The sequence below is a fragment of the Poecilia reticulata genome, linkage group LG19 (genome assembly GCF_000633615.1).
Source record: "Poecilia reticulata strain Guanapo linkage group LG19, Guppy_female_1.0+MT, whole genome shotgun sequence".
Classification (NCBI taxonomy): Eukaryota; Metazoa; Chordata; class Actinopteri; order Cyprinodontiformes; family Poeciliidae; genus Poecilia; species Poecilia reticulata.
In genome coordinates, this window is record NC_024349.1 from 6,098,225 (window position 1) to 6,124,326 (window position 26,102).

Consider the following 26,102-nt stretch of genomic DNA (forward strand, 5'->3'; position numbering starts at 1 on the left):
TTCTTGCCAAAGCCAAACTTCATATTTGGTGTCTTTCCAGTGTGGTCAGCAAGTCCTCAACAGCCATCCTGTACTATTCAAGTTTTAAGTAAATGTATTAAAAATAATAAAAAATAGGCACCTTTAAACTACTACTTTGTTGGTATTTTAAATCAGCTTCACACCTGCCATCAATTACATACAATCTGATGATCCAAGAGCTCAACTGTAAGAGCTCCATCAAGGACTTAATATGTCCAAGATGTGAAAATAGTTTCCTTTTTTCTCTATATATCTGGGTTATACACTAGGATTGAAAGACATAAGCATTTTTCTTCCAAAGAAAACGTCCAGGTTTGTCTAAAATGCCCTTTAACTTGGTGAGAGAAAATGCTGTGGTCTGATAAAAACCAAACTTGAGTGAAGTAAAATAATCTGCCAAAGGAACTGGCACTTTTTCATCAATACTGAGGAGTTATTGACTTAAAAAAAAACTCCTATGTCTTGCAGAAAAGTTATCTATAAGCCAGTTTTGTCTCATTTTAAGTGTACTAAGATATGTGCACTAAAAACTGGACCAGAAATACTTGGTACGGTTTTGTGTTTTTGGAGTGTGGGGGTGGAAGCATCATGTTGAGTTTTCTTTGTTTATAAGATGAAAAATATTGTTTCCTAATAAATACAGATAAATATATAAACATGATAACATATAAAACAGTCAGTTTTGACCAATGATTTTCACTGTGTGTGCTAGAAAGATCAGAATGAAGATGGATTTTATGTTGGCGCATCATAGTGAGTTTAAGCGTGACGCTTTTCTACAGCTCAGTAAAAACAGGAAAACAATGTTGGACATTCAAGTTTGGGATTAAATCCTTTTTTGGTAATGACAACTTACTCCAAACAGGATAAGACTGAAATGTTAGAAAACATTTCTCTTCTCCTTGGATTTGGGTAAAGAAATCGCGACCAAACCATCGCAGGAAAGTTTTGCAGTGTGGGATTGTTTCATGACGAGTTGGACAAAGACAAAGGAGCTCTTCCTTGGATCACATTGTTGTGTCTGAGATTAAGCAGGTGGCGCCCCATGACCCCCTCCCCCAGTTACCTAGAAGGCCTCTCAAGCTACACACACACACACACACACACACACACTCTTTCAAGGAGTCTAAGTACTAATCCGTAGCGTCAGCATGGTGAGTGGATGGTGGGGGTCTGTCTGGTGCCTGGCGGTGTCCAGCACTGACCTGACTCCCTCGCTGCAGCACGAGTGTGTGTGTGTGTGTATATATATATATATATGTGTGTGTGTGTGCACTAGTTAGGCTTCGGGAGGCTTAATTCGAGAGCTGACGGCATCTTTCAGATCGCACAGAGGCGTGCGCGCCTGCCTGTGCAGTGTCTTGTCATCCGTTAATCTTGTTAAACTGTTGCAGCTCAGTCAGGGGTTTGCTCTTAAATTGTAGAGCAAATAACATCAGACCATCCTGTTGCAGGACTTGCTGGGCTTAAAGTGACATTGAAGTGATGTTGGAGGCTTTTTATCTTTTACCCTGCATGTTTTCCCTGTTGAATCTTGCATCAGTTTAGTTTAATTAATGTTGCAAATTTGAATACATGTGCTGCTTTTGCAGGTTTTACATATTTACACAGTTGCTTAAAAACCGTGCAAGCATTTTTCATAAAGGTCAATGCAATATGTTACAATTGCACAAGTGAATTGTTCCTCTCCAAACATGACGGTTAATAATTTTCCTCCTGTCGGTTATGAATGTCTCCTCCATTCATCTCAACTTGTTGAATTTGTTTTAAAGTAAGAATTTTATCAGTTGTGCACTGGCAGAGTTTGAGGCGCCTTTGTGTGATTAATGTGTCGTCATCCGTCCGCGATCCAGCAGCTAGCGCCGTGTTGCCTGCTTTAATCCCGGGTTAGTTGCTGCCATCGGTGGGCAGCAGGCAGGTGGGGTTGGTGAGCTAAGACGGGAAATCTGAGGATAAAATCTCAAATCGTCTGACGACGTTGCTTTAAAGACGCCTTATCTCACTGACGACTGACAGAAAGTAATTCACATTACTCACGTCTGGATGAGTCACACATGATTTCATTTATGCTCATCCATCTTAATTGTGAGCTTTACTGCAAGTGTTTAAATTATAAATAATAATAATAATAATAATAATGCATATTTAGATTTTTGGGGGTTTTATCAGAAGACTGGATTTAAATATTTTTAGAAAAGTGAAGTTTTCTGCAGGTTTTCCTTGAACATGTTCAAAGACAAAGATTTAGACCCTCTAAGCTGTCAGAAATGGAAACCAGCCATATTAACCCGGTGTGTTAAATAGAAAGGTCAAAGGTTGGCCTGGTCTGAGTAAATTTTCAGGTTTATTATAAAATATGTGAAATGGTCGGCAGGAACGGCCAACGTTGATGCCAGTCACAATATTTTTTCCAGATAATGTTTTATCTTTTCCATCAATGTTTTTCCTTTCAGAAGAGTAGCGAAAGCTTCTTTAATACTTTTTTAACCCAACGTAGTTATCGGCCTTATTTACTCAAGAACCACTTCATTTCTCATTTCAAATTAAGAGCCTCAAATATAAATCGATGATGAAGCTCATAATTATTTCATCAGAAGGCGGGCTGACAGTGACTGTAAAGCAGCCATAAAATATTTTTATTTTGTGGGAAAATAAAAATAAATCTAGAAAAATAAGTCAGCAATATGACACGTGAATAAAAGACTACCTTTGTTTCCCACAGAAAAACTTTGCTTTAGAGGTGGAGTTTAATTTAGAAGAAGTTATTTTATTAGAGCTGCGATGCCACTTCTAAACATTCAGGTATTTTTGATCATTTTTTCCTGTTATAAACTGAAGCAAACGCCATATGAACCTAATGTTTATTCCCAATGTCTCTGCATGCAAACTCTGGCTTTAATGTTCCCTTCGTCCTTTATTACATGACTGGAACCGGCATCAACAATCCTGATGTCATCTGTAATTTATTAAGGTTACATGGAAAACATTCAGCACAGAAAGCCTGTGAACTTGTCCTTTAGTGACTAGTTTTATATAGATAAGGCCACGTTCACACAGTTAGTTAATTTAGGTCAGTTCTTCTTAGAGGCAAGTTATACGACGTTAGCAAATCAACCCGGTGTCAAAATTCACACGACTGTTTTTCTCATTCACATTATTTATCGTCACTAGACGAGCAGGAACGTTGTTGTAGCCAAACTTTCTTGTGCTGTTTGAAATTTCTCCTGGACTGACATATTTACGCAAACATTTTTCATAAAAGCAATACAATTTGATCCACTGATGTTTATAGAAGAGAAAAAGAAACATTTATTTTGATTTTGATGCGTAAAAACTGGAAGAAGCAGCCGCTAAATAAGTTAATAGGCAACTAAATGGGCTTATTAGAAAGAACATTGTATAAATTTGTGACACTGGTTTGTTTTCTGCTCGGGTAACTAGCCTGCAGTCTGCTGCTTGTTGTTGCTTTTAGTGAGTTTACAGCAAAATTACTTCAGTAACCAAGAGAAAGAGTTGGTGCTATTTTTCCTCAACTTCCTAGTTGTTCTGTATTTCTACTGTTTTTGTTGAGATATACGTATTTATTATTATTTTATCCAGTTTTTTGGAGTTGATTGTGAAGTGTGCACCAACGTGTTGGGGAGGGGCAGTGCTGGGTTACTCCATGTTCCTGTCAGACAAAACATTTTTTCAGATTTGAAAATGTAACATTTTGATAAGCTGAACTTGTTACTGACCTGAGTATTTGTCACATTTAGAGCAGGAACTTTTTATTTCAACTATAGCTTTTTCTTTTAATTAGTTGCAAATTAATTAGTTATTTTGTTGTTAATCTGACTTTCAGTGATGTACAATTGATGTTTTTGTCTTTCCTTTAGCAAGGTAGTTAATATATGCTTGTGTTTATCAGTAAAACAATCATTTGAAAGGGAAACTAATTGTGATTTAAAATCAGGGGAGGAGGAAACTGACAGCGAAAGATTTTATAGCAGCTGATAAAGCCTGAAGGGATGCGTCTGTCTCTACTTGTCCAGTAACCAGGAACTGATCAAATCTGACATGTTTAGTCAGCTCCAGCTGTTCTTACACAGCTTGTACTGCAGGTATTTTTCCCACAAGTAAAATGAGAACATGCTTGGCTGTTTCTGTAAACCTGCACCACTTCAGGACTTCTGGAGAAAATAAGCAAAATCAAAGATTTGTGATTGATTTCCAGTCTCTCATTTTTTTAAATTGATTTCCATTTCTCTATAAGAACAATAATTAACGACATTCTGGATTTTTTTTTCTGATCTTATTATTAAAGTCAGCAGTTACACCAAATATTTCCCTTTTACGCCTAAAAGAAACTAAAAAAAAAAGTATGAAATGATCAAAACTGCATGGTAGCAACCATTTCGTACTTTTGTGCAATTAGACTTGTGCAATCAGACTTTTGTCTGATTATTTGTTGTGCAAAATGACGAATTTTGAGTCTTTTTCCTTCAGTGACAACTTACACACTGAAGAGTGTTGCTGTTGGTGCAACCTGCTCATGTATGGAGATGCTGGGAGGAGAAAAAGAATGGAAATTTATGAAAACCTTAAGTGACATGTGCTCGGATGCATAAAAACCATGGAACTGTCTCCACTGTGTCGTATTAAGTTGCAGTCCTGAGTCACTTGTGGGGCCTAAAAGATTAAAGATCCTCCTTCTTGTCTTTATTTCCAAGACGTTGCAGCTTTCTTGGTATTAGGAGGCCCAACTTTAAGCTCCCTCTGTAAATATGCAAAACTGATGGTCTCTTGAAGTAATTGCATATTGTTCATCGTCAAATAATGCAAACCTGGAAGCTTCAAAGAAGTAAGCGATCCCAGGCTTTAAATGCTGCTTGGATCAAGTGTTGCAGCATTTGAATAATTCAGGGTGGTGATTAAATCGCAGCGTCGTCCACTTGAGAAAATCTCATCTTAAACGCCCCCTGGGTCATGTGAAAGCCCCGTTTCTATAGAGTTTGGCTTCAACACTTTGGTTATAGCGCCTTGCAAAATTAAATTTTATTTGGAGGAAACTGAGTAAAATGAGGCTGAATATAAATGCATGCCACACTTTTAAGATTTTTATTTTCAAAAAACTATAAACTCTCCTCACATTTCACAGTTTTGTGTGACTTTGTCGCAAAAAAATTTGAAGTTTGTTGTTGTAGCAGGAGAGGATTTTGTAAAGAACTGGATTTTGTTGGAGGAAACTTGAGTAAAATGACAAATGCATGCCACACTTTTAAGATTTTATTTGTAAAAAAAAAGAAGCAAAACTTTAGAAACCATAAATTCTCCTTACATTTCATAATTTAGTGCTACTTTATTTGTTTATCACAAAAGGCTTAGAAGTTGTAGCTTCACAAGATTGAAAAAGAACTGGATTTTGGTTAGAGGACACTGAGTAAAAAGAGGCTAAATATAAATGCATGCCACACTTTTAAGATTTTTATTTACATAAAACTTTAAAAACTACAAATGATCCCCACATTTTTTTGTTTAGTGCTACTTTGTGTTTGCTTATCTAAAAAAAAACGTGAAAGTTGTTATAGGTTAAAACTATTTTTAAAATAACTGGATTTAGTTGGAGGAAACTGAGTAAAATGAGACTGAATACAAATGCCTGCCACACTTTTGAGATTTTTATTTGCATAAAACTTTGAAAACTACCAATTATCCTCACATTTCTCAGCTTAGTGATACTTTGTGTTTATACTTTGCGTTTGTTTCTCTAAAGAAACTTGGAAGATTGTTGTTACAGCTGGACGAGATTTTAAAAAAGAACTGAATTTAGTTGGAGGAAGCTGAATAAAATGAGGATGAATACAAATGCATGCCACACTTTTAAGATCATTATTCACAAAAAACTTTTAAAAAAAACTATAAATTATCCTCACATTTCCCAGTTTTGTGCTACTTTGTGTTTATCACAAAAACTTGACAGTTGTGGCTTCACTAGATTGAAAAATAACTGGATTTTAGTTTGTAAAAACCTTTGAAAACTGTAAATTCTCCTCACAATTTAGTGGTGATTTGTGTTTATCAGAAGAACTTGACGAGACTGAAGAAGAACACAGCGTGTTTGCATCCTGAGCCCCGGGGTAAACGTTGGAAACTGGTTCCTGGGAAGTTTCGCGTAGGAGCAAGAATGTGACCCTTTGACATTTGACCCTAAAAGAGAAAAACGGGACGGCTCACCACTAAACAAACTCCCCTGTCAACAGACCTGCGTCCTAAAACGGCCGTGATTCTGTCTGGACAACAGCACGAGGATTTATTTGAGTAGATTCTCTTTACTTTCCTGAGATGATTGAAGAACAAGATGGAATTCATTGTTATAGTCGTCTGCAGGGAAATGACGCAAACACCAACTTCCAAAAAAAACGCATGTTCATAAATCCCGCAGCGATTTATTTATTTTTAATTTTATTTTACCTGTCAGTCTTGCGAATCGTTTGGACCGCATCGTGCACTGGCTGCATGCCGCGGCTTGCAGGTTCTTACGAGAACCAGTTTGGATGCGCCGGCAGCGGCAGCATGTCTCGGCCGAGTTGAGTTTCCCAGCGGGATCTTTTGGGAGAAAGCCGCTCCCAGCTTCCATCCTCCCCCCCCACCCAACCCCACCAAACCCGATATGAGGAGAGCCCCCGAGCCCCCCAGCTTTCCCCCCGTTGCCGCGGCAACCGTGTGCACACTGCGGCGAACTTTGGAGCAGAACACACACAGGCGCTTATTGTCTCGTGACCTTAGAGAGTCGCATGCGGGCCAAACGTTTGATTCTGAAGCAGGTCGACTGCAGAGAAGCACGAAACTTTAGCGTCAGGCGACAGAAAAGAGTTTACTTGGATTGGTTTAGCTTTAAAAGTGATAAAAATGTATGTTTAGGTGTATTTTTAGCAGGAGAACTTGGTGGGGTGGGGGGATAGGTTTAAATAACTTTTTCCTAATTGTGATGGAGTTCAGTCTGTCAGGTGACGGCAGCTTGTGAAACATGAAACGGACTGGACCGGACCGGACCAAACCTGGCTCAATAAGGTCCAGAAAACTTCCGGCGATGCCTGATGATGGTTCTTTTATCACAACTACAAGCATTCAGAATAACGGTAACAACATCCAGGGTGAATCCCGCCGGGTGTGGCCCCCGCAGGACGAGAGCGCTCTCCTGTGCCCAGACTTCTCGTCGAAAATCTGATCAGCTGCATTGAGAGATCGGTTGACCAGATCCATAATTTGTAGATTTGGAGGATGTGCAAAGAAAGGCTCCAAAAATATAGAAAAAGACGAGACAAAAACGGAGCAAGCAGGGCAGGGAGGGAGCAGAGGGAAAAACGACGGAGAGCAAGAGGAAAAACGGCAAATCATATTAAATAAACTCAACATGATGTGAAGCTTTCAACTGTTTTTAACACAAATATGACCAAAAAAGTTTGGTTTGCAACATTTCTTACATTTATTTTAGCTTTTATCTGTTGATTCCCAGGAAAGTGAATCTTACAAAACATATAGTCAGAATATTATATTTCTAATTTCAGTACTTAGTAGTACTTGCGTAGCATTGTGATAAATGAAACATCCGTTTTAATTCTGTTTACCAGAGAAAGATTACAACGTTCAGGATGAGAAATTAACTAATGCAAAAGTAAGAAATAAAAATTAAACGAACTAAAACAAAAGTATTAGTGATGAAATATGTCCAGTGGATTATGAGAATGGTTTGTATCAAGGTTGGTCACTAAAAATAAAATCAGATCTTCTGAGGTTCGTATAATCTTCCCGAGGTCATCAACATTTTTAATCCAATAAAAATCACGTCTGAAATTGGTTTTATTTGGAGTGATCGGAATAAAAGGAGGCCAAGAACAAATGCATGCAAGTATTTAAAGATTGTGCCCACAATTATGCGCCACTTCTGCTTTAAAAGATCCTGAATAGTTTTGTGGATCCTTCAGACTGTTGGAAGCTGCTTCTGTTTTCACGCTTTGATCAATGAAACAAGCAGGACGACGGATCCTGCTACGGAAGTCCGTGTCCGGGTTTTGGCGTCGTCCTCCCTGGTGTGTGTTTGTGTGTATTGATGGAGGGGATCCCATCCATTCTCATGGTTACTGGGCCTCTGGCGTTTTTAAACTTTAAATCCGATCGCAGGACGGGTGATGGTGTTGGTTTCAGAGCAGCAGGTGGGTGAAAATTCACTTTTCTCTCTCTGAGTAACAAGAAACAGTGAAGGTAATGTCGGATGTTTCTCAACCATATTTACCTTCAACAAAAATGATTTAACATTTACCGTAAACCCCAGTGAGCATTGAGTTCCTGCCGATAACCAGAGTTTAGTTTCTGATAAACATTTGATGACTTGTGCTGATCCACCAGGTGTGACAACCAGGTGAGTCACGCTGCGTGTCAGAGGAGCTGCTGTGTGCCTTTTTTTTTCTGTCTTGCGTCACTTTATGGTGCGATTAGATACTCTGCCCTTCCTTCTGTGACTCTTCTAGAAAACACTTTGCTTTTGTAAGCCGAGAAGTGGAAATGTTTGATTGGAGAATCGTAGCAACCAGTCGAAGGAACCAGACAGGCTGGACGTTTCTGACTGATGTAAAACGGAGCCGCTTCCGGTTTTACTCGTCAAATGTGATGAAATAACTTGGACGTGCTGTTTTTATCGGACCTTTTGAACTCTGCGCTGTTTGGAAATGGTGAAAATCATGGGTTGAGTGTGTGAGCAAGTGACTAAGACTCACAGGGTTTGACGGACTTTTAAAGTGATTTATTAGAAATTTTAAGATCTGCAGTTTATTTCCTGACTTTTACAATGACCACATTTATTATTAAACTCAAAAATGCCCAAATTAAAACGACGCCATCAGACTTTTTAAATACTTTTTTTTAAATGACTGAAAAATTAGGCAATATTTAACATGTTTTACTGTCAGGTTTTCATCCATGTGATCTGGCTGGAGTCTAAGATATGAATTATGTTTAGTTTATTATCCATCGCTGCTGTTTTTCTCTTTGCACAGATTTAATTTTCTTTCCTAATTACATTTCTCACGTCTATATTTTTTTATTGATTTTTTCAAAGCAAAAGAATAAAAAAATAAAATATTTCAGTTAGATTAAGGTATATGTAACATGATGACTTGAGACCTACGGAGGGCTGAAGGTGCCACAATTGAATACAGTTTGAAATAACGAATTAAGTAATACTCTTAAAATAGGAAGTAGATTGCATTTAATTTATGAAAAACATGTATTTTGATCCAATTATATAAGATTTCATTAATTATTAAATTTATATCTATAGAATTTTTGACTTTTTAAATATTTATGTAACTTTTATTTGATGTATTTACTGTAAATACTTGAACATATGTACCGATTTGTCTGCTTTATCTTAATGTTGGTGTTTTATACACGTCCAGATCTGCTCAGACTTTCAGTTTTTATTACATAGAAAGCAATAAAAAAAGCATCAATGACAAACTTCCTTTTTGTGATGATAAAGAAAGATGATAAACCGCAGACCATTGCTTCGGTTTCATGTTGTATCAAGTACAGTTTGTTCTGTTTCTGTTGCCGTTTCGAGTGTTTACTGTTCAGGATTCAGTCAGCGATAACCGGGAAATCACAGGAAGTTACAGAATATCGACCGATTCCTCATTATACAGACTGGATCACTGAAACTGTCAAAAAATTATTTATTCTTACTGCAAAATGAATTGGAAAGTACAGAATTTGCTGCAGAAATTTGTTAAAATTGAACATAAACGTAGTTTATGACTGCTGTTGAATCGTTACACTGTGTGTGAGTTTATATTTACTGAGATAAAACAAAGAGATTCTGGTAAACTGGGTCAAAACGAGCCTTCCCAGGTTGGTTCTGATGGAAACTGTTGCTTTTTTAGAAGACTGTGAATCGGAGCGTGTGATTCGTTCTACATCAAACGTGGGAATGAGGCGATTGATCCCAATTAGATACCGAGTCCATTGTTTTTCCGTTCCCTCCGCACTGGGTCGCAGGGTGACTTCTAAATAAAAAACAGAAAAGAAAAAGAAACCCAATTAGTGAACCAGTTTCTGACCGGCGGAGGAAGTGCTGCCCGGTCGGGTTGGAGCGACGAGAAAAGCTCATTTGAGTTGAACTTCTGCCAAGTCACGGGAGCAGGGAGCGGATCAGGAACCTCCTGCTTTGCTCTGGTGATAATTTGTGCCTTTGTGCGATAAAACGCCCAACAATTAGTTGGAAAAGGTTGAATTTTTGCTACCTGTGACCTGCCAAGTTCTGGACGCTTAAAGGGGGAAGCGACGTTGTTGTTGTTGTCGGGGATGATGAGCAGAGTTAACGTCATTAGTCTCTGTTGAAAGGAGATGAGTGACGTCACCTGCAGCCGTGGCTGCAGATACCTGCACATGCTCAGTCTGCACCGACCCGGGTCCCGTCTGGGTCAGGTCTCTGCTCCATTTAAAGTCTCCACACTGAGGTTTGCTCAGTTCAAGCACAAATTTAAATGTTTTTGAAGATTACAGATTGGATATAAACTGCAACGTGATGACGCAGGTTACTAATCTCTTGGGTTTTCATTTATTGCCTTTGTTTAATAAAGATCTTGACTTAAATATTCATTAAAAACTTGCAAAATGGACATTAAAATGTAAAATAAAATAGGATAAAACGGTAACTTTTGCTGCATATATACAATCTATAGAACAATTCAAGCATTTTTACTCATAATCGACTAGTTTTAATCATAAACTATTGACATCTAAGTGGTTAAGGGAGTGTTTAATGTCTTTTTAAACAATTTGTCTCAACCTCTATTCACATTGTTTCATCATGAATGCTATGATTGTTTAAAACTATTGGTGATTTAGTTTGGAACAGCAAGAATTTAAACGTCTGGTAGAAAATAGAGGGAACAATTTCTGCCAAATTATAAGAAACAGAAGGTAAAACGTATCAAAAGCTACATTTTCTATTGAATAAACAAATTATAGATAAAATCAATTGTAGTGACAACAAATAATAAAATGGCTATAAATTAGTTATTTGACCCAAAACAGATCAATGGCATTGTAGTGCAAAATGCAGAATTTCAAAATAAGAGCATGCTTGCAGTGGAATATGTTAAAATATCAAAATTATTATTTTTTGGTGATAACGTCATGTTTTTTTCTCATTTACAAGATGCATGAATGCACAGATTCACTTTTTTCCTCTACTGATACCGATACCGATATTTGAGGTTTAGAATCCGCCGATATCGATCCGATACAGAAAAACAGGTTTTCTTTTTTTTTTAACGCAGACATAAAAAAGCTGAATTGCATTTTTTATCTCATAACTCTGCACTGATGCACCAAAAGCTTCATGAGTTTGGCTAAAAACATTTAGAAACACAACTTTCCTCTGTTCAATCAGTGTAATTAGGAATATAACAGCCGATTTGAAATAGATATTATAGAAACTGACTGACAAAAACAAGCTTGGTGAAAAATAAACTCCAACAAAAAGTGGTTCAGAAAGTGTAATTAGTAATTCTAAATATAATGTAAAATAAATAATAAGGCATAGAATTGGACTTAATAGATCTGTCCTTGTGGATCGGGCACATTGTCACCGATACCAGAATATTTTTAAATACTGGTTTGGATCAGTGCGTCTCTGGAAGTTTCTTCCTTCCAGGATTTTAGTAGGAAGGTTCTGCTTGGACAGCAGTGGTTCCATCAGGACTTTAATTTATGACTTTCCTCCTCGAACGGCTCAAACTCCCAGAACTCGCTGCTTCTTCTTCCCAAATTGGCCCAAATTTCTTTGGTACGTTGCGGTTTCTGCTGCACTGATTCAGAGTTTTGGATTTTCTCTGAATGTCTCTCTTGCACAGTTTCTTTTTTTCTTCCTTTATTTCTTTTTTTTTTTGTTGCATTTTACTCCCACCAGAATCTGTTTTCATGTTGCGAAAACGACTCGCTGATGCAGATCTGACCTCATCCAGACGGATTGGACACAGTTATCAGCATGCATGAGCAGCACATGCATCCTGAAAAGCTTTAAAGTTCGCTCTGTTCCTGAGAGCAAACCGTACGTCTGCGGTCGCTGTCACAGCCCATTGTGCCGCTCACAAAGAACCCGAGTCCACTTCGGTTTTGCCTCTATTCATGAAAGGCAGCGATGCGTGATCCAGGCCTTGCCCTCGGTCCTGGGCCTCCCCACAGACGAGCGCCGCCGCCGACCCTCCATCGGGACGAGGCGAGGAGTTCGGGGCGGAACGGGTGGGCGGGTACGGGGTTGTTTGGCTACAAGCGAGTGGATGCGTGGGCTGGGAAACTCCTCCTCCTTTTGTTTCTGCAACAAGCCGATCGTTTTGTTCCCGTCTGATCTCAGATATCAGCCGAGAGGAGAATCTTAAAGAAGTTTAATCTTGACTTTCCAGAGATGACGCTGCTGTCGTCGCAGCCCAAACCCGCGGACTCTGGCCCGGTCTCCGACGAAGCCCCCGCTGCCGGCACCGACCCCGAGCAGAGGATGCTGGAGAAGAGGTCAAAGGTCATCGAAGAGCTGCTGCAGACCGAGGAGGACTACGTCAACGACCTGCAAATGTGCATCGATGAGATCATTGTGCCGCTGCAGGAGAGGAAGGTAAAAATTCAACAGCATTTAAAAACTATAATAACGCCACGTATGATGGAAACTGAAAAATACAAAAAATGTATTGATAATAGTCAGAATACTATTAGAATAATGTCCTTAAATTAAGAGAATAAAAACATAAAATCATGAGAGTAAAATGATAAATTTGAGAATAAACTTGTGAGAATAAAATGTATACATAATACAAGAATAAAGTCATTAAATTATGAGAATAAAGTCATTAAATTATGAGAATAAAGTCATTAAATTATGAGAATAGTCATTTTAAATTATGAGAATAGTCATTAAATTATGAGAATAAAGTCATTAAATTATGAGAATAGAGTCATTAAATTACGAGAATAAAGTTATTAAATTGAGAATAAAGTCATAATGCTTCCAGTATAAAGCTGATGAATCTAAAGTCTAAAAAATACAAGAAGAAAATCAAAATAATGTGAGAATAAAGTCATATTACTGGAATAGTCATGGTACCAGAATAAAGTCGTATTATTTTGACTTTATTCTTGTAATTTTATTATTTTTATTTTCTTAGCGTGGCCCTAATGCTCCATCGTCATTACTTGACCGTTTTCTAAAAGTTGAATCTTTCTAATATTTAGATTTTTACTGTAGATGTGACGTTTTGTTGCATTCATGAATGATCTGAACGGTCCAGTAAATTACCTCACCAGGTGGAAGTGGACTTTGAGGGGCTCTTTGGGAACATCAGCTCTGTGATTGAGCTTTCTCAGCGCCTCTTGGACCGACTGCAGGAATCACAATCCGTAGGTAAGAGCTGTTAAAGTTCATCTTTTCTAAATTCTGATTACAGCTCAGCACATTTCCTATTTTTAACCTTCTTCACGAGATTTCTAAGCCATTTGAAAAGTGTTTTTGAGTCCCGTTTAAACTAATTTTTACCCTTATTTTTGTCCCTTCATTAAAACGAAGCACATTTCCTAACACTTTTGCATCCTGTCCTGTCAGGAGTCGTGTTTCTAGATTTCAAAGCTGAGCTGGAGGAAGTGTACAAGCTGTACTGCCAGAACCACGACGACGCCATCTCCCTGCTGGAGAGCTACGAGAAGAAGGAAAGCATCCAGGCTCACGTGTTGGAGTGTCTGGAGAGGCTGAGGTGAGCGGCGGACACGGCGTCTTAAACATGGAGAAGATCACGTTCTAAATTTCACCTTTGACTTTTGCATGGAAATTATGAAAGAACTTTATCGTCTTGATCCAATCATTTGATTTAAATCATCGGCAGCAGGAATCATCCACCCACCTTCTAAGGTTTAACAGCTACGCTCTGAATGTATCAAACTCTGCCTGGAGACCGCATGATAAAACGCCTTACTGCTCTGTTTATGTTGATTTTATTAATCCTGAACTACTCTCAGTTCAGAAAACGGATCTTATAGACGAGGACAAAGCATTTACAGGATTAAAGTCTTAATATTTTTCTACTCCTAAGTGCACTTAGAAAACCCGAAGGTTCTGATGGTTTATCGCAGCAGAAGAACAGTCCAGTTCCGGTTAATATTTGGAGACGTCAGAGCTGCAGTGGTTAGTTTTTCTGGCGTCAGTCAGCTGGAGCAGCCCAGGAATGCGCCCGGCCTCGTTCCTCCTGTCCGGTTTCACCGTCTGTGACTCAGTTTCTTCAGCCGACTTCTGGTTTTCAGTGAATTATTGTCGCGTTTGAAGACAAACGCTCGACCTGCGAACAGGAAGCTGCTGGAACAAAGAGGCTGCGGCTCCATAAACAATCTAGGCCAAAGTTGACGTTTTTATTATCACTTTGTAACTTTTAGTTATCTCCTTCATACGAACAATACTTTGTGACTGTTTTTATAAGACTTGAAAAGGTCGTGTTACCCACACCCAATGTTTTTACTGCTTCTTTTGCTCCTGTCCCAACTTCAAATGAGAAATCTGTAACTCCTAATCTCTCAGGTTTAGTTTTAATCTCTTGTTTGAGAAACGCTTTTGTCACATTTGTCAACATAAAGACTTGCATCATTCTTACACTTTAAACACAGTTTTTTATGTTATCTTTGTACCTCTTTCCTTTCTACAGGGCGATATACCGCAAGCAGTAAGTCTACTTAATGAATGTCGGCATGATTTTCAGCCTGGCAGCCGTCCTGACTGCATGTCTGCTGCTCACTAACCCTCCTTTAAAAATGGCCTCTGTGTTTGTGCTCAAAGTGAAAATGAACCTTTAAAAACAGCTGTGCTGAATGGAGACTTGCCTCTTTGTGTCTGCGTGTGTTTCCTGTGGTTCTGTTGGCCTTTAATACGTCTTCCTGTTAGAAACGGGCAGCATGAGATTGATTCTGGGAAACGGTGCCACCTACAGGACTGAAAGAGGAACTGCATGTCAGTTAGGATGAGATATTTGGAAATTTGCTAAACAGAAAACAAAGGATTTAATTCCTACGATGTCGTGTTAGGGCCATTATACATATGGGAAAAAATAAGTACATTTCTGACAAAAAAATTCTGACATTTTGTGGAAAAGGCAAAAAAAAAAAATTTGGATTGGAAATTCCAAGTTTAAAAGTAAAAAAATCTGAAATTTTGTAGAAAATGCAGGAATATTTCCTGGCTCCAAAAATCTAAATGTTTGTTAGAAAAATCTATGACATTTTGAGATTAATCTCAGAAATGTTTTGGATTGGAAGCTCTTAAGTTTGAAAATTCAAACTTCTTTGACTCAAGTTCAGAAATTTTCAAGTTCTGACGTTAGTCGGAAAATTTCTGAGTTTTTTTTTTTTTCTAGCAAATTTCAGCTTTTCAAACTCAGAAATACCCAAGTTGTTTTTCTCCAATCCATTTCTGAAATTAATATCAAAATTTTTTAACTTTTTTCTAGCAAATTTTGACTTTTTCAAACTCAGAAATGTTCTATAAAAAATGTCTGAGACTAATCTCAGTGTTTGAGCTTTTGGCAGAAATGTAATCCTCTATTTTCCCTTCTCTCTGCAGTGGCCCTGACCCGCCGTCATAAAGCCCTTTAGCTGTTTAAGTAAAAACTTTGTCCTGTAGGTTTCATTAAAGCAAATCAGTTTCTTCTGCTTCCCCTTAAAGCCTCTCAATCAGAGCTTTGCTCATCATCAGAAACAAGCATGTGATGAGGCGCTCATCATTGGATCGTCCATGATGGCTCCATATGTTCCTCCATCACTGATCTCATGATGACTATGTGTGATCTTTCTGACCTTTTAAACCTTTGGCTTTTTATATATTTTAATTAGTTTCATAAATGTTTTCTGGCTCTTTTGCAGGGGTAAAACTAATTACATCAACCTGGGCTCGTTCTTGATCAAGCCGGTGCAGCGGGTGATGCGTTACCCGCTGCTGCTGTCGGAGCTGCAGGGCGCCACGCCGGAGCGTCACCCGGACCGGCACCAGCTGACCCAGGCTGTGCAGGCCATCAAGCAGATCAACGTCAACATCAACGAGTACAAGCGCAGGAAGGATCTGGGTAACTTCATTTTACTGGGGCGATTATTTTATTCCACCTGCTCAGCGATGAAGCAGAAGGAATTCAAAAATTAGACTTTTGTTCGAGAAAAAGATTTTCTAGATCCAAAACATAAAAAAGTCCTTGTGTGTTTCCGTAGTAAGAGGAAAAAAGGTAAACCTTTCCCTAGTTTTTGTGGCTGATTCTCGTCAGAATTTAAAAATGTTTAATGTATTTAATTAAATGTAATGAATAGATGCACCAAAGTTTTGTTTTTTTGAGTGAAAGTTGCTGGTAGATTTACTGTGAAATTGCCCTAAAAGAAAAAAGTGTGTTCATACTTTGTATTGCACCTAATATGGAGATTTTAATTTGTCTGAAAATCTTATTCAAAATATTAATTAMGTTTATTTATCTAGCGCCAAATCACAACAAATGTAATCTCAAGACACTTTATATAAAAAACGTTTCTATCTAGGGCCACAAAAAATCTTTCCAAGTGCCACATTAGGCCCTCGGACCACATTTTGAGCACCCCTGATCTAAACCATTTAATCCGAATAAAACCGATTAAAGTTTGTCTCTGTAGCATGAGAGATGATGACTGCTTTTGTAAGACACCATAGATTTTTCAAATTCAAAAATACTTTATTGATCCCAAAGGGAACAATTCATCTGATTTGGCTCCATGATCCTCCTGTCTCAAGTTCTCCCCCTGCTGTCCACAGTGGTGAAGTACAGGAAAGGAGACGAGGAATCCTTCATAGACAAGATCGCCAAGCTGAGCGTTCACTCCATCATTAAGAAGTCGAACCGCGTCAGCAGCCACATCAAGCACCTCACAGGAATCTCTCTTCAGGTCCGTTTCTGGTTCTGCTCTGACTCGAGTGTCCCCCTGAGGCCTAAATAACGTTTCACCTTTTTTAATTCCCTAGATTAAAAGTGAAGAGTTTAATGACGCAGAGAAGAAGTTCAGGCTGCAGGAGAGGCTCATCAAGTCTTTCATCAGAGACGTTTCCATGTACCTGCAGCACATCAGGGTAGGAGGAAACCCCCCACGAGTCTGTTTACGTTTTACCGTGAGCGTGACGTCTGGATGAATTTCCGTGCAGGAATCGGCGTCTGTGAATGTCCTGGCTGCCATCAGTTTCGTTGACATCTACACGGAGCGCAGCGTTCTGGATCCGGAGGGCTTCCAGAGAGCTCACCGCTGCATCAGCGACAAGCAGTTCACTCAGTTTGTGAGTAAACGGCCCGTTAGCCTCACCAAGGCTACGTTCACGCTGCAGCCTGAAGTGACCCGAATCCGATTTTTTTAATGATTTCCTTTGTGAAATCTGGTGTTCCAAATATATGCGACCCGTGTGAACTGCAAACGACCTGAAAGTGTCCTGCTTGTGCAGTAGAGGGCGCCATAACGTCACACATAGAGAGCGTGCTCAGTGTTGAGGTTCTCTAAATCTGAAGGCCAACGTGTAGTTTGGAAAGAACGTAAGAAGTTATGGAATATGAGGTCAGATAATGAAATAAATGGAAGACACTTACCGTATTTCATGGACAATGAGGCGCACTTAAAAGCCTTTAATTTGATCAGAAAACAACAGTGCGCCTTGTAATCCAGTGCAGAAAATGCTGTGTATAAGATAGAAAAAACAGCTGATGTTCTAAGAATCAGAGGAATAAACAGGATGGAGAAGATAACTATAAATAAAATAAGAACTGGGAATAGTTTTTTTAAGACGGGGAAACTTCTTACTGGTTTGTGTAATTGGTGTAATACTAAAGAAACGATGCAACATGTTTTTATTAGCTGCAGGAAATATGTGAATCAAAGATTACTGACGATAGAAAAAGGTTTTAATGGGGAATTGAAATTTGAGAATGTGGTTGCTCAGTTAAATAGCAATAAAGGAAAGGGAATGGTATTAAATTTTTTTTAAATAAAATTAGGGGAATCTGAAAGATTAATAAAATCCAGGAGATGGCAGAAGTGCAAAACTAATGGATGCCAGTTGCTGTTAAAATCTAAGGAAGAAGATGTTTTGCAAATTGCCATAAATAAGAAGAAGTGCTCAGTTTATCTATTGCAAGAAGGTTCAGGAAGAGGATATAAGGCAATTTTTGATTTTTATAAAACAAGATATAATTTTTTTATGTCATGTAGTCCACACTCCTTACCGGTTGGGGGCGGTAATGCTTACGTAACGTATTTTGCCAACCGCCAAAAACAACAAAACTTAGTGCTCAGTGTTTGCGGAAGTACATGGATGCTATTTGTTTTATGAATGTAAAGAAGTATTAAACTTATGGGATCAACTTCGTAACTTTCTGTCTTCTAAGACAATAAATTTGGATTTTGTTTCCTTACAAAACATTCAATTCGGYTTATTCATTAAAGATAAAAATCTGGARTTTTTAGTCAATGTTCTGATTATTRCAACAAAATATTATATCCATAAATGTCGTTATGCAAAATKCTCCMTCTCAATCAATGCTCTTAAAAATGAACTCTCCTTTTTTATGAGTTGTCTAAAAAAGATGCATAATTTAAATGCAGTAAAATTGTATGAGTTAATGAAAGATTTTAGTTTGTATCCCCCTAACGTGTTTTTTTTTTTCTTTGTTTCCTTCTTGAGCCTTTGAAATCAATGTGATTTGTTAACATTAGGAGTTGTGATCTATAATATTTGTTTGTTTTGAAAAAAAAAAAAAAAGTACATGGTTGCTAACGGTGGAGCATAGCTTACGATGTTAAAGTTGTTATCCGACCGGAGCAGCACATTAACGACTCAATCCTCGTTATCGTCCGCCATGGCTGCCGTTTTTTTCTTTCCGCTTGCGCGTATCGGGACGCAGAATAGTGACGTTTGTCGAGTATTAGTGACGTCGAGGTCGGATGAATGCGGCCTGTACGTCCGGACACTGGTAACATTTTAAAAGATCGGGTACGTATCGGATATCCAATTAGCCTGGGTCGCATTCAGGCAATAAATAAATAAATTTAAAGAAAAGAAAAGGATTTTTTCCACTTCAGGCTGCAGTGTGAACGTAGCCTTCGAGTCAAACTCGAATGTTTTTTTTTTTTTTTTTGTGACCAAATCCACTTTTCGTCCCGAGCAGAAGGAGCGCGCCGAGGCGCTGGTCATCAAGCCTCTCTCCCAGCTCCTCGTCATGTTCGCCGGGCCGCACAAACTCATCCAGAAACGCTTCGACAAGCTGCTGGACTACGACAACTGCAAGGAGCGCGCGGACCGGCTGAAGGACCGCCGCGTGCGCGACGAGCTGCAGGTGGCCCGCAACAACTACGAGGCGCTGAACGCGCAGCTCCTGGACGAGCTGCGGAAGTTCAACGCCGTGGCGGAGGAGCTGTTCAAGGACTGCGTGGGCGCCTTCGCGCAGGCGCAGAAGGACTTCATGAAGCTGACGCTGGGAGAGCTGGAGCCGCTGCTGCAGGTCGGGCACTGGTTCTACTGGTTAGGCTGATCAGTATTACCGAGTGTTTTTGTTCAGTTTCTAGTGCAAATGTCTTAGTACACTTGTTGCTTGGTTTCTTTAAACTTGACACAAAAAAAAAAATGTCTTGTAAGTGAAATAATCTGCCAGTGTTAATAATCAGAAATAATAATCAGTTTTAAGGAATTATTTACCTAAAACAAGCTCTACATGTTGCTGAAAAGTTACTTGTTAGTTAGTTTTGTCTGATTTTAAGAGATTTGCACAAGAAACTAGACAGTGTTTGGTAAGATTTTGTGTCTTTTGTAGTGTGGGATTTGACGAAATAAATATTTACAGATTAAACAATTTAATCTAATTAAACAAAGTTAGAATTGAAATTTAAGGTATCTGTGAGGAAATTACATTTCAGGAAACAAATCAGTGTTTTTCTTTTTTACCTTTTCGGGTCAAATTTTCCTCAACATTTTCATTACAATTTGAAAATCCCAGTACAGAAAACTTTAGTTTTTCTTAAAGTTTTTAAGATTTTTTTCTCAAAATCATGAAACAAAAAGTCAGATTTTGATTCTTCAGTGCTTCATTCACTGTAAAATTGACTCTGTTGTACTTTTCCCCCCCCACCCACCACCAGTTTTCTAATAAAGGCGGCGCAAAGGGAAACCTGTTCATGCAGTTTCAGGAGGAGTACCACCAGGTCCTCAAGCTGCTGCAGAGCTTCAGTTTCTGCCCGGAGACCCTGCCGCAGCCGGCTGGCACCATGAAGAGGTTTGAGAAGAAAACGCTGGAGAAGCAAAGCACCAAGAAACAATCTCAAGGAGTTGTGAGTTTACCCGACTTGCCTCGTTCTTAATAAATGACGCATAAGTACTGTGGCCGCTAACGCTAAATGTTTTCCAGCCCAACTTCGCTGCGCAGACGGACGAGCATCGCGCGGCTCTCCTGGCGGGCTACGCTCCCGAGAACCTTTACCAGGCGGAGAGGAACTTCAACGCCGCTCAGGATCTGGACATCTCGATTCAGGAGGGAGAGCTGGTTGGTGTGATAAAGCAGCAGGACCCGATGGGCAGCAACAACCGCTGGATGATTGACAACGGAGGTACATTATATTATATAAGCAACTCAAAACGAGGGGAACTTTTATGCACATTTCACGTTTTGAATGTTTTTATTTTTCCATTAGAGTTTCAACAGCTTCTAAAAAAAAAACAACCAGGTTTTTTTTTTTTTTAGGAATAATTTAATGTTTTAAAAACCTCTTAAATGTTAAGTCAGATTCCACAGGCACTGAGCCGTTACTTAGCAACCCAAACGGAACCCAGCCCGTAACCTGGCAACCCAAACGGAACCCAGCCCGTAACCTGGCAACCCAAACTGAACCCAGCCCGTAACCTAGCAACACGAGCTGAGTTCCAGCTACTTTTACTGGCTTTTTATTTCATTATTTAATTTTATTCGCTTCACAATGGCTGCTGGACTAGACAAGTGTTTTATTGCCAAGTTAACATTCAGAAACCATTTGCTGCCTTATGGTTGGTTCGTCTACTTTTTCATTTTGGGCCACATCCAGTTCATAACTGCCTTGTTGCTGAAATGTTCTATACAAATAAACGTGATCTGTTTGCAGCCATTTTCACGTGGGAGTGTAAATGTTGAGTTAGGGGGCGTGGCCTGAAGCTTATTTGGATTTAAAATGACAGGAGGCCCTAAAACAGCTGAGAATTTGCCATTATTTAAGAATAATTTGGTGCATAATTAGTTGTATAGATATCTTTCCTACGCTGTTCACCTTTAAGCTCATTGCTTTTTTATTTTTGTTTCGCAGTCACCCAGGGTTTCGTCTACAGCTCCTTCCTCAAACCGTACAACCCGCGCCGGAGCCACTCGGACGTTTCCATCGAGAGCCAGTCGTCCAACGAGTCCGGCTACGGCGGCTCCTCCCCCGTTTTCTCCCGCCAGAACAGCAACAGCACTTTAACCTTCAACCAGGACGCCGCCACCGTCAGCTACTCCGCGGCGCCGCAGAGCCACCCGTCGCCGCAGCCGTCACTGGACTCCGCCTCGTCCCGCCGCGGCCAGGCGGCCTCCAACCCCGACGCCGTCGCCCAGAACTCCTCGTCCCGGACTCACGCGAGCCGCAGAGACTACGCCGACCCATCGCACAGGAGCGGCGGCACTCACAGAGACTCGGAGCCGGCGTGCCAGCACCCGGGCTCGCACAGAGACTCGTACGAGTCGCGGTACGAGAGCAGGAACAGAGACACGTCGGATTACTCGGAGACGGACTCGTCGTCCTCTCAGATGAACAGCGACGGGTCCAAACGACACGGACACGCAGACAGGAGCTACAGCTCACCGCACTGGAGGGACAGGAAGTCCGCTCACAGCCGGGACGAGTACGCCGAGCCGGAACCAGAACCAGAACCAGAAAGTGAACTGGACGGTCATCAGGTACTGGAATTTATCTGGATTTCTCTCCATATTGTGAGTTTTGTAAAATTACTCACATCTCTTCTTCAGTTGTTTGGTAAAAATTTCAACATGTTTTAAGTATGAATTTGAATTTATTTTATTTATTACCAAATCTGAAAAGTTTGTCTGACGTTTTGTTTTCAAACCGTTTAGTTTCAGGCAGATTTACATGTCTGAACATTTTTCACAGATTCCTGAAGCTGGGTGACGTGTGGCTTAAAAATTAAAAATATTTACGCCTCAAAAAGAAATTATAAACGACAGAAAATATGTTTAAAACGTGGCTTTTATTTCAATTTCATCTGTGAGTTCAATGAGGAGCATTAAGACCAAATTATAAGAATTTATGTTTAATTACAAAAATATAGTCATAACATCAGAAGGATAAAAATTATTTTACCTGAAGAAATGAGAAAAGGCTTGTTTTATGTGTCGGAGTTTTCACAAATTTAATACTTTATTCCCCAAATATTATGACTTTATTCTTTTTTTTTGTTGTTCTTGTATTACTGCGACTTTGTTCTTGTTAAAATGATTTTATTTATAACATATATAAAAAAGTAAACTTAGCCTGACGCTCATCTTTTGTCGTAGCGTTGATCTGAACTCAAAGTCCAAATAAACAGAAACTGTTAAAAAAAAAAAACCGCTTGTGAAACAAGATGGCCGCCCTGTGTGCGCTGACATCACTCTACGGAACTACGGAAGCCCAAAAAGTTCATTTGGGGAAAAAATGTTGTTAAATGTAAACCTTTGCTAATCGATTTGTCGCCCAGCCATTATGTGGATCAGCTTAGACTCGGGCTGGACGGAGAGGTTCTGTGCCTGTTTGCATTATCTCACCACAGATTCTTTAAATCTTAACTTTGACTAGGCCATTGTAACACATGAAAGCTCTCCAGCTCCTTTCCTTTACAGTCAGTGTTCTGTAACTTTCAGATTTGTCCTTCATCTCTGATGTTTCCAGAAAAAGTAAATAAAATCTCGTAAATGTAACTTTAGTTCAGTCAATTTCACAAGATCCCATTTAAAATATGTTGAAATTTATGTTTGTAATGTGATAAAAACTATTTGTCTAACATTAATAAACCTGCCGGTAGTTGATGCAGAAGAACGTGAAAATGACCTTTTTGTTTTGTTTTTTTCAGATTTACTACGCGCTGTACTCCTTCAAAGCCCGCTGCGCTAACGAGATGAGCATCTCCGCCAACGAGCGGCTGCGCATCCTGGAGTTCCAGGACCTGAACGGAAACGGCGAATGGTGGCTGGGGGAAGCCGACGGAGGAAGACGAGGATACGTGCCTTCCAACTACATCCGCAAGTCCGAGTACACATGATCGCGCTCTGCCCTCGCCAAGGACACGGCGACCTTGAGAACTTCCCGAGCGAAAACGGAACAAAGCGAGCGTTTTGCTGTAACTTATTCTGAAACTGTTTCCATGGGGTCTGATGTGGAGGACTAGTGCTGCAAACTCGCGATCCTGGCATTTTTATTCGCCTGTATTTATATACTTTTCTTTTTTTTTTAAAGATGTTTTTTACGAGCTAGAAGGTGCACTTTGCACTGCAAAAACACGAAATTTTACCAAGTAATTTTGGTCTATATCAAATATCTAAGCACATTTGGAATAAGAGAAAAATTGAGCAAGATGTAGAGGCTTGTTTTTAAAGTAAATAATATTAATGAAAATGTATTTGTTCCATAAAATTAAATTTTATTATAAGTGGAATAATCGAGTAACAAATTATTTACTTAAAACAAGCCTTTATATCTACCTAAAAAGTTACTTTTAAGTAATTTATTTTCTTATTTCAAGATATTCGCAGTAGAAACTAACCTAAACTACTTTTAGATTTTGTGTTTTTTGCAGTGTGGCCTTCGGTTCCCAGATAAAAACCTCTGAATTTCCACATTTTCTGACGCCGCCGAGGACGGCGGTGTTTAAGTCGATGTTGACTTGAACACCGCAGGACTGAAACGGGAATGTTTTGGGTTATTCTGTTACAGTGCAGAACCATAAAATGATGGCCTTTTCCTGACCTCATATTGGGGGGTTCTGCAGAACAAACAGCTTGGAGTGTTGTGTGGCGTTTAAAACAAAAACGTAAAGCTACAGACTTTACAAACTCTGGTTTTGAACTTGGCTGAATGTCGCGGCCTGATTAACGTGTACATTTTGGGCCAGATAAAGCTGTATGTAGAGACTTACGGTTTGGTGCCCAAAGTAAAATGTTTGAATAAAATTGTGCTCAGATGAACAAACTCGTGTCCCGACTTAAACTAACATTGTTGGGTATATTGTGGGAAAATTGATTTTTGTTTACAGAACCCAAACATCACAAATAACCAGATCTGGGGATTATTCAGGGATTTTTATTAGATTTTATATAATCAAATGAGAATCTGTGTTTAATACCCAGAGATCCTGCACACTTGGGAAACGTTACATTCAATTTAATTGGTTTTAGCTGTTAATTTCAGTTTTTTAGTCAATTTCTCTTCTTCCAACTTGCCTAAAATGTTCTTGTCCTCGATTTTTTTCTTCTTTCCATCCATCATTCCCTGCTTTAGCTGCTCTTATTTCAGGCGGTGCAGGGATGTGAGGGCATAAATGCATTTGCTGGATTGCTAAATTGTGTGTTAAAAAGAAATCGTTACTCCCGTTTGCGATGAAAAACCTTTATTGGGATATTAATAAAAGCAAGCGTTTACTCTCAGCCCAGCTTTGAGTTACAGGAAACATCGTTACAAACTCACAAAGCTGAACCTGCCAGACGAAAATGTGACGTTTATCTCAGGAGGTTTGTTTTTGCCTTACATGATCAAACTTAAGCTTCTGTTACTAAACTGACGATATTATTTATTTTCCATCTTGACTAAAAGCACAAACTTCAACTCCACGTCCTTTTTCTCTAAATCCCTTTTGTTCAACACGTACTTTAACCCTTTAGCAAACATAAATCCAGCCCTGCTTCAACATACTTAATCCACATTATTAATCTTATGAACACCTATAGTAAAATCTATGCGTTTTCTAGAGCTTTACTGGAGACGTTTGTTGTCACCGTGCTCTGGATGGCAGCTGCTGAGGAAGACGAGGAGGATTTCTTCTCCATGGATCTGAATGAAGTCGTGACGGTGGAGGATTTCTTCTGGACCGTCTTCTTCCTCTTGACGTGAAGGACCTCCATGGCGTCCATGTTGATGCCTTTCTGGATCTCCTCGCTCGTCTCCAGCTGCTCTGCCGCCTCTTGCTGCTGCTGCTGTTGCTCCATCTGCTGCTGGTGGTGGTGCAGCTGAAAGGTGGAAACGGAGAGAAGGTTAAATGAAGCATTTGTCGTCTTTTGGTTTTTATCTTTAGCTGCGTTTCCCACCATCATCATATGCTGGTACTTTGCAATCGCCTCGTCAGCGGTAACGCCCTCAGCTAGGCCCAGTTCTGCGGCCCGGCGGGCCAGCTCGGCCTTATGGGAGCCAGGAGGGGTCCAACCGACTCCCCTGATCCAATTCAGGTCAGACTTGTAGTTCACCTGGTAAAAAAAACCCCATAATGCTCAATAGACACCTATCAATGTCTGGCTACAATAGAAAGTATTAAAAATTTTCTCTCTTTGTTTCATTGCAGCCATTTGCTAAAATCAAAAAGTTCAAATTATTTCTCATAAATGTTCACTCAGCATCCCAGCTGGACAGAAAAAAATCCAAAGGTAGAATTTTTTTWAAAATTACTGGAAAAGAAAAACTGGAATATAAACACGGTCAATTTGAAGAAAGTACTTTGCAAGTCGTGAAAACAATCCAGTATGTTTTAGGAAAGTACTCAGGCAGTTTCAGAAAAGTACCTGGCAAGTTTCAGAAACGTATTCTGTCTGGTTTAGGAAAGTATCTAGTAATCTTAATGAAAGTACTCAGTAAGTTTCTGGAAAGTCCCTAGTAAGTTTCTGGAAAGTCCCTAGTAAGTTTCTGGAAAGTACCCAGTAAGTTTCAGGAAAGTACTCAATAAGCGTCATGGAAGTACCCAGTACGTTTCAGGAAAGTACCCAGTA

General features: G+C 39.4%; 2 protein-coding genes across 8 annotated transcripts in view; one reads left to right on the top strand and one right to left on the bottom strand.

Moving 5' to 3' along the window:
* Nucleotides 1-23,790, top strand: part of dnmbp (dynamin binding protein) — a 61,930-nt gene extending 38,140 nt beyond the window's left edge. For 3 of the 4 annotated variants that reach the window (XM_008436671.2, XM_008436673.2, XM_008436674.2), the window contains 13 exons: nucleotides 12,468-12,673; nucleotides 13,360-13,456; nucleotides 13,655-13,802; nucleotides 14,742-14,759; nucleotides 15,952-16,151; nucleotides 16,859-16,989; nucleotides 17,066-17,170; nucleotides 17,243-17,371; nucleotides 19,251-19,583; nucleotides 20,218-20,406; nucleotides 20,484-20,682; nucleotides 21,409-22,034; nucleotides 23,204-23,790. In XM_008436671.2, coding sequence (XP_008434893.1) covers nucleotides 12,468-12,673; nucleotides 13,360-13,456; nucleotides 13,655-13,802; nucleotides 14,742-14,759; nucleotides 15,952-16,151; nucleotides 16,859-16,989; nucleotides 17,066-17,170; nucleotides 17,243-17,371; nucleotides 19,251-19,583; nucleotides 20,218-20,406; nucleotides 20,484-20,682; nucleotides 21,409-22,034; nucleotides 23,204-23,392 — 2,570 coding nt within the window. In that variant the 3' untranslated portion in view covers nucleotides 23,393-23,790. The remainder of the gene's footprint in view (nucleotides 1-12,467; nucleotides 12,674-13,359; nucleotides 13,457-13,654; nucleotides 13,803-14,741; nucleotides 14,760-15,951; nucleotides 16,152-16,858; nucleotides 16,990-17,065; nucleotides 17,171-17,242; nucleotides 17,372-19,250; nucleotides 19,584-20,217; nucleotides 20,407-20,483; nucleotides 20,683-21,408; nucleotides 22,035-23,203) is intronic. The other variant, XM_008436672.2, reaches the window with a different exon arrangement.
* Nucleotides 23,791-24,719: 929 nt separating this feature from the next.
* The window catches only part of nrap (nebulin-related anchoring protein), a 29,969-nt gene continuing 28,586 nt past the window's right edge, over nucleotides 24,720-26,102 (bottom strand). For all 4 annotated transcript variants that reach the window (XM_017310902.1, XM_017310901.1, XM_008436675.2 and 1 more), the window contains 2 exons: nucleotides 25,431-25,586; nucleotides 24,720-25,352 (listed from right to left, as the gene is read on the bottom strand). In XM_017310902.1, coding sequence (XP_017166391.1) covers nucleotides 25,080-25,352; nucleotides 25,431-25,586 — 429 coding nt within the window. In that variant the 3' untranslated portion in view covers nucleotides 24,720-25,079. The remainder of the gene's footprint in view (nucleotides 25,353-25,430; nucleotides 25,587-26,102) is intronic.